The 7712-nt window shown below is 35.2% G+C and overlaps 1 protein-coding gene across 1 annotated transcript; it reads left to right on the top strand.

The window, feature by feature from the left end:
* The first annotated feature begins 533 nt into the window (after positions 1–533).
* LOC117117316 lies at positions 534–5249 on the top strand. Its single transcript, XM_033261591.1, has 5 exons — positions 534–724; positions 1236–2166; positions 2707–2883; positions 3689–3722; positions 4041–5249. The coding sequence occupies exons 1-5, from the start codon at positions 645–647 to the stop codon at positions 4343–4345; spliced, it is 1527 nt and encodes a 508-aa protein (XP_033117482.1). The 5' UTR covers positions 534–644; the 3' UTR covers positions 4346–5249.
* The last annotated feature ends 2463 nt before the right edge of the window (positions 5250–7712 follow it).

Raw genomic sequence — 7712 nt, forward strand, 5'->3', positions numbered from 1 at the left:
CTTTAGTATAAAATTCAATGATAATCTTCAGACTATATTATTAGATCAGTTGGAAATCTTCATTTACCAAATTCGTCTTTAATTTTTAAAGTATATACAAATAATTGTTTCGGAGATTTTCCGGACACAAACTGAAATTCATTTATGAGCCTATTTGAATATAGCCTGAGCGAATCTTTTTGCTGGAAACGTTGGAAAATAATTTTTAGAATCTATACTCGTTAATTTTCTTATACATAGACGAGATGGGTACGTTACGGGCTATTATCTTCATTTTACTTGTCATCTGTACGTTAGGAGTTGTATGTATACCTCATATGGGTTCCGAATCGATACCGGTAATCTACCAAAGCCTCGAGGTCCTAGAATCGGAAAAGAATTGCACTGGTTATTTTTTTAAATATCTAAAAACGTCTTCTATTTTTTCTAAATAAAGATCTAGGGGCCTAACAAATATAAAATAGAAATCAGGCATCAGAAAAGTGGAAAAATACAAAAAAATACATAAAAAATTGTTTGTTTATTCAGTAGAAGTAAGACGACCGCCAACAAGTTTATATTACACGAGTGCAGTTAAACAGTCAGTTCCTGAAAAAGCAACAGTGGAAATAGGCAATGATGAAAAACATACTAGAATCAGGCCAATGGTGTTGATTATTACTCTAAGTCTAAGTGTCAACGTCAGTATGGTGACGATATTCTGTTCCCTTATCATTATTAAGAGGTTTGTGAGACAAATTTTAATAAATAACAACAAATTAGGCTAATTATTATATAGGCCTGGCGTATCTAAGTCAAGCCCCACACACACACGTGACCCTCTCCCCATTTCAAGACTCTAAATACGCCGCTGATATTATGATGATAGGCCTCGTTAAATCATTTGTTCCAAAACCAACAATTCTTGGCAAATAGGCCATGCTGTTTGCCTTGGGAAGGCAGAATTTATAGTTTGCTTATTTTTGGCGTTCTAGACATGCAAAAAGATTATCGTTGACCGATGTCGTTAAATTCAATGTCAGTTTTTTGACATTAGAAAGTAGGCCTACAAAGCCTGGAATTGTTCGCTTTGCGTTGGTAATTTGAATTGGCGCCGTATAAATTTCTGCTATAAGGTATCTTCTTATTGGCAATACGATCTTAGTAATCAATCCAACTTTTGTGGTCTAGTTTATGTAATCAAAATAACAGATGATATTTGTTTAACCTGTTGTATTTTAAAACTCACATTTTAGGAGGCAGTCAATAAGACACGTTGATGATATTCCTTCAGCAAGCACTAATGAGGCTAATATCAGTGCAGTTCCTCAGGAAAACCACAATCCGATACCTGACAATAGACACATTAACAAAGATGTGCCTATGTTTTTAGGTGGTATACCAGCGTCGAAGGAAGTTATATCGAAGTCAAAACCACCCCCATCGCGTGAACCATTTTGGCTTCAAATGAACGCAATGGTCGGGTCAGAAGGGGGGATTGTCTGTGACAGTAGATCTAGCGTAAGCCTGATCATTCCACCTGGCGCCATTCCAGAACACCACGGGAAGCAGGAAATCATTGTCCGTGTGTCTCTTAAACCATCAATGTTTGGGCTTAACAAGGAAACTGACCGTCATCTGCTATCACCAGTTGTTGAATGTCTGTCGCCTGGTCTAAATGGATTTGATTCTTGTGTGACACTGGTTGTACCACACCGTGCTGAACTCGATCCAGACTGGAAATTCCAGGTTCTTCATTCCGAAGATAAATACCCTGTGTCAAAGTCTGGGTGGACTGTGACAGATTATAGACCAACTCAAACAAACGGTGTCCAGTTTGAGGTTGATGAACGTTTCTTTAGGATCAAAACAACTCATTTCACCACATACGCGTGTACCGGTTGTCATAGAAAGGCACCTTTATGTTTTGAGGTCGTCGTGTATGGCGGTTATAGTGATTTTGGGAACAGGCAAAGGGTGGACCTACGGTGTTATGTGGGTGACCGCATAAAGGACTATCATCAGCAGATCAGACAGCACGAATCGAACGACCCTCTTTGTATACCTCGACCAATTGTTGTTGATAAAAAGACGAAACAGATTAAGATCACATTGCCTGAAGAAGAATTTGGACCAGATTGGCAATGGACTTCTGAAACGTTTAACGGTTCTCTTCCATGTATAAGGGTAAATGAAATTGCTAGGTCCTAAATAATAATGATTATAATAATTATTATAAATAATTATGATAATGATAATAATAATAAATAATAATAATAATAATAGGCCTACTTATTTTTATTATTAATACTAATGATAAACCTAATACAAAAGCAAAAGCAATAGCAAAAATCAATAACATTAGCATTCACAATAAAAACAATAATAATTAATATTATTATTAGCAATAGCAATACTGTAGTAATAATAAGAATAGACACTATATAAATAAAGTTCTATATTATTTTATGTATCATCGTCATCATCATAATTGCACCATCGTCGTTATCATTATCATCACCACCATCATCTCAATCATTGTTACCATCTCCTCACTCATTATCATCGCCTTTATCATCATCATCATCATCATCATCATCATCGTCGTCATCATTCTCGTCATCATTAGTTAACCTCATCTATCTATCATAACTGTGTAGGGCTTACGTATTATATATTTATACCGGGTAATTGATATAGGCTTATGTGTTGATTATTTATCGTCAGAACGTCGACGTGAATCATGCAATCAGGTGCTGTTTGAACGCAATGTCGCATCACGAGAATTTTACATTGAAACCGAAACAGACGCACACACGACTCGAATTCTTAGAAGCGACTATGAAAGTGATCACAAATGGTGAACAAGCAGTTGTTGGTCCTATAAGGATGGACACGACGACGGTAAGTGTAATAATATATCAGTTGATTTATGAAGTCATCCTATAGTATACATCTCGTTGTAAACTTTTGAAGTGAATCTTAAACCCCGTGGTTGAAGAAAATCTTCACAAAATCTCCAGTTGGTTCCAATGCTGCAATTTACAGCCCCAACTCAATTAGGTTTGATTAATTATTTAACTGCCTGCCTGACTTGCCGACCGAGCGACCGATTGATTGATTGGTTAATTGTTTGCGATGATTGATTTATTTGATATATAAATAAATATAGGCCTAGGCCTATATAGTCTTATATATATAAGATTATATATATATATGTTTACATATCTCAACGAATGTAGTCCTAAAAATAAAGAAATTGTGTAATAAAATGCCTCTGACGGGATTCGAACCTGCGACTTCTCGCTGTCAAGGAGAGCGTCATAACCTTTAGACCACAGAGGCTTCATGGTTTGAACAGATTCAAATTACCACCAGATACACTCTATTACGTACGGCTGGAAACAAATAATTACATATGATATAAATCAAGATAACCGTTAACACTGTTGAATTATATATAAATCATCAAAGAAAGGTAAAGACAGTGTTCGAATAAAGGGTAATAATACATCGTGTAGCATAGCTCTCAACGAATGTAGTCCTATAAATAAATAAATTGTGTATAATAAAATGCTTCTGACGAGATTCGAACCTGCGACCTCTCGCTGTCAAGGTGAGCGTCATAACCATTAACCATTATTAACGTGAATTAAGGAGCAAACAACAAATATGATTGTTTTAATCACGACATTTCGTATGGTTATAGGTACAGAATATTTCACCAAGACATCAAAGTACAGGTAAGATTAACGTTTATTTACCTCTTTACATTACTATAATACTGTAATACATAATTTTAATTGCTGGATTGTGGTTAATAATAAGCGAAAAAGCAAATCTAAGAGACAGTATATATATAGGTCTGTCATAATAAAAATACTCATACTATATTTCCTGGAATTATATTATACGGTACCAGATGATTGAATATAGGCCTATCAATATTTTATGTAAAGAGATAATATGATGATATCAATGTTGTAATGATAGAATTCTAGAGAGGATACCTAAAATTTACTCATGATTGTATTTTTATAAAAATTGCGTTTTAAAAACAGATATTGTGAGTACTGAAAGGTTGGAAGCAGTTTCTGAGGAAATTCCAAATAACGAATGGAAACGAGTCTACCGCACGCTGCACGCTTTGTCGAATTTTGCAGGGAGTTCGGAGACCGACATTAGTAATATCGAGCATGGACACCAGGGCCAGATAAGAGAAATGAAGTACCAGATTCTTTTGCTGTGGAAGAGCAAGGCCGGTAGAAAAGCAACCACACAAATCCTTATTCAAGCCCTCAGATGCTGCGAGCTTAACCTAATTGTGTATAATCATTTTCAAGTTGAGACTCCTGATTGTAATTGATATAATATGGTAACCCCTAGTTATTACAGGGGAAGATTTATAGGGGGACCAGCCCCCACCTCTTTTTGGAAAGTTTGAAAAAAAAGAAGAAGGAAAAAGCAATAATTGGTAGCCCAAAACGCCTCAGAGGTTATTTTCGGGCGTCTAAAACAAGAATTTCTCTGGGGAAAGCCCCTTTCAGACATCTCTGGATCCGCTCCTGTATTGTCACAAATATAATATGGTCATACTCTTACAGTCGAGGGATTCTACTGTGCTCAGAAAGTAGGCCTGTATAGTAAATGTAGAGTCTACTATACAGGCCCATATATTTCGCCTAGACCTATTATTTCACCAATCATGTCTTGTTATGAAGTTATGTTGCTTTCAATCGGATTCGAATTCCCAATGACGGCGCAGCGGAAACGTTGGTTAAGGCCTACATAGCTATAGAGCATAAAGCAGTCTGTTCAAAACACTTACAGATGCAGTAATATGTATATGATGAATGACGTAATAAAGAGGCCTGAGACCCCGCTGAGTCTTCTTCGGGTGTTGTTTCCGACCAGGTAAATCGTGTTTATTTATTTAGGTTAGGTTAGGAGAGGGTTATTCGAGGAGCTGAGCGTCTTTTGTTGTTATAAAATACCCAGCACTCTCGATTGTTGACTGACATTTTGAGGAGGCAAGTTAATCTACCAATCATAACATATTTTAATTGAAGTTTTTTGTAATTTCTGTTATCTCGTATGTGTTTTATGTTTTTTTTAAATAGATGTTTTATTTTGATCGTTTTTAGTTTAAGATCATCCATAGCGTTGAAATATAATATAATAAATATGCTAAACAGCATTATTATTGCAATAATATATTAATAATTATAACTTGTATAATTTTAATTAAGGGGTTATTTTTGATGTTTATATTAAGAATTATGACAATTTTAATAATAATAATAATAATAATAATAATAATAATAATAATAATAATAATAATAATAATAATAATAATAATGGATTGTTTGAAGGTTTGCATGGCGAAGTAATAACATTGTTGAAGCTTGCGGTACACCACGTAGATAGTTCTGAAAAGAAATGTTTTAGTTGAGAAATAATAATAATACAATAAAATGTGATTTGATTTCTGATTTTAATTTGTAGCAATTATGTTCATTTTATTATATCGGTCCACTTAAGCTGGAAGGTTACAAGGACGATATTTTTAAATAGAACTTAAAGGTATAAAGTAAACTCCAAATATAAAATCAAATCATTTTGACTGGTTTGCATTCCTAGATTCTGTAGTATCATTGAATGAAGGTTGTATGTTTTGAAATAGGGTGCAAACTAAATAATAATGAATGGATGGATGGTGAATTTCAGTACTGATTTATGTGTCCTTGTTGAAATTAAGAAAAATAGTTGATTAATACCATATATAATACCATATCTCATTTTGCAATATTTTGAATGTAAATGTTTGTATCGTTCATCCCCTTTTAATATAAATTTTACCGATATAGTTTATTATTTTACTATATTTAGGCTCATAGAGCAAGTTTTAATTTATTTCAAAATATTATCACATTTTTTCGCAATCTGTAAAATAATTATATTCTCATTCATATGCTGTTTGTTAACTATTTTTTATTTGTGCAATATCTTGAGCTATTTTTTATAATATTCATAATGTTTGAAAATCTTTACAATTTTTGTTTTGTTTATCATGATATAACAGAAAGACTTAATAAAAGTGGGCTACCCCCACGAAAGAGAGAGAGAGAGAGAGAAAAAAAAGAAAATAGATGATTAAGCAGATTTAGACATTTCTCTAGATACCGGTAATAAAATAGATAGGCCTACGTAAAACCAAAACCAAGGCAATTCAACAAAAGGACGCACATGTCGGGACATCAAAGGATATAACTTCCCTTACCTCTGATTGTCAAAAAACCATAGCAACCAAACCATTAACCGTCAGCGTGTGACAAATTACCTACGTGCGTGCCAGTTGCCATGATAATCGCGCGCCGTGCGGTGGTTACAAAGACCTAATGATTGTTTGCATTTAGACTGAAAATTATATTTGCGTTATTTCAACATTAATTTTACCGATGAGGTGGTGTTTTTATAAAAATCGTAAATTTTCTTTTCATCTTGTCGATCAATTTTCACGAATCAGAGTGTAGTTTATAGAAACACTCGTGGTCAACAGAAATCAGATTTAACAGACATTAGTACCCAAAATTAATAAAACCCTTTCTTTCTACTTAAACCCTGGTTTTCATAAAATCTATACAGGCTATCACCGACAGCCGTCGGTGATGCTGATTGTTTAGTCGAATCGGAATATTTCCGTTAGCGTCAGGGACAACTATTGGGTAGTTTTCGCCGCACGATGTCAACCTTAACGTTAACGGATGAGATCATAATTTATTCATCTTGTATTGTGGAGTACGTATTTCAGGATTTTACGTGCTCGACGTACACTAGTTTACGGGCAGGGCAGCCGAGAGCGGCAGCAGGCTCCGAGGCGCTGCCCGGACCCATTAGCTGGGGTCTTGGGGGGGGGGGCGCCTGCGGCCCCAGTTGGGTCGATGGGAAGATCCCTGGTTGCCCTCCCCACACCCCGGAAGCCTACGTACTTTTAAAGGATTAGAAGACTAATTTAATCGATTGTAGAGTGTCTAATTTTACCATGTCATTACAAATAAAGTACTTAATATATTAATTTAGTGTTTATTTGGCAATCGATTCTCTATCAGGTCTATTCATATTTTATAACTTGTATGTATATTGACGGCGTCCGGGGTCCAAAGCTATGAATTGATAACGTAACGGATTTACTATTTGATACATTGTAAACATAAACTCTAGAGTCGTAGAAGTCATGAAAATATCCAGGGTCAGCAAAAGGGGCGGAGCTATCGCGTTACATGTTGGTTACTAACGTTATAGTTAAGGTTGACGTCTTGCTGCGAAAACTACCTATTACAGTACAATAAATACCCAAAGGCGTTGGCTTGGAAAAGGCCTTGGTTATTCGTTTGAAGAAAAAAAATTAATTTGCTGGAGGCTCCGGGGCCCAGTGGCGTAATTAGGTTGTGAGGGCCATGGCTCAAGAATACAGTCGGGGCCCTTGGCGCATGCAAATTGACTGACCATGTTAGCTAAGATGTGTACCACCGAGTTTAGGAGCAGGGGTCCAAGCATCTTTGAAGAGCCTGGCCATCATAATAAGCATTTCTGCTTCTTATGACCAAAAGAAAAACAAATTTGATATTTATTGAATTTTTAATTTTTTAATTTATTGGATTAACCATTGAACAATGTCAACAATTATCTTGTATATTAGCTTTATACTTAAGCTAAATAAAATTCAATGGATC

Source organism: Anneissia japonica, unplaced genomic scaffold (genome assembly GCF_011630105.1).
Source record: "Anneissia japonica isolate Jap-2015-1 unplaced genomic scaffold, ASM1163010v1 scaffold287749_len374965_cov195, whole genome shotgun sequence".
NCBI lineage: Eukaryota > Metazoa > Echinodermata > Crinoidea > Comatulida > Comatulidae > Anneissia > Anneissia japonica.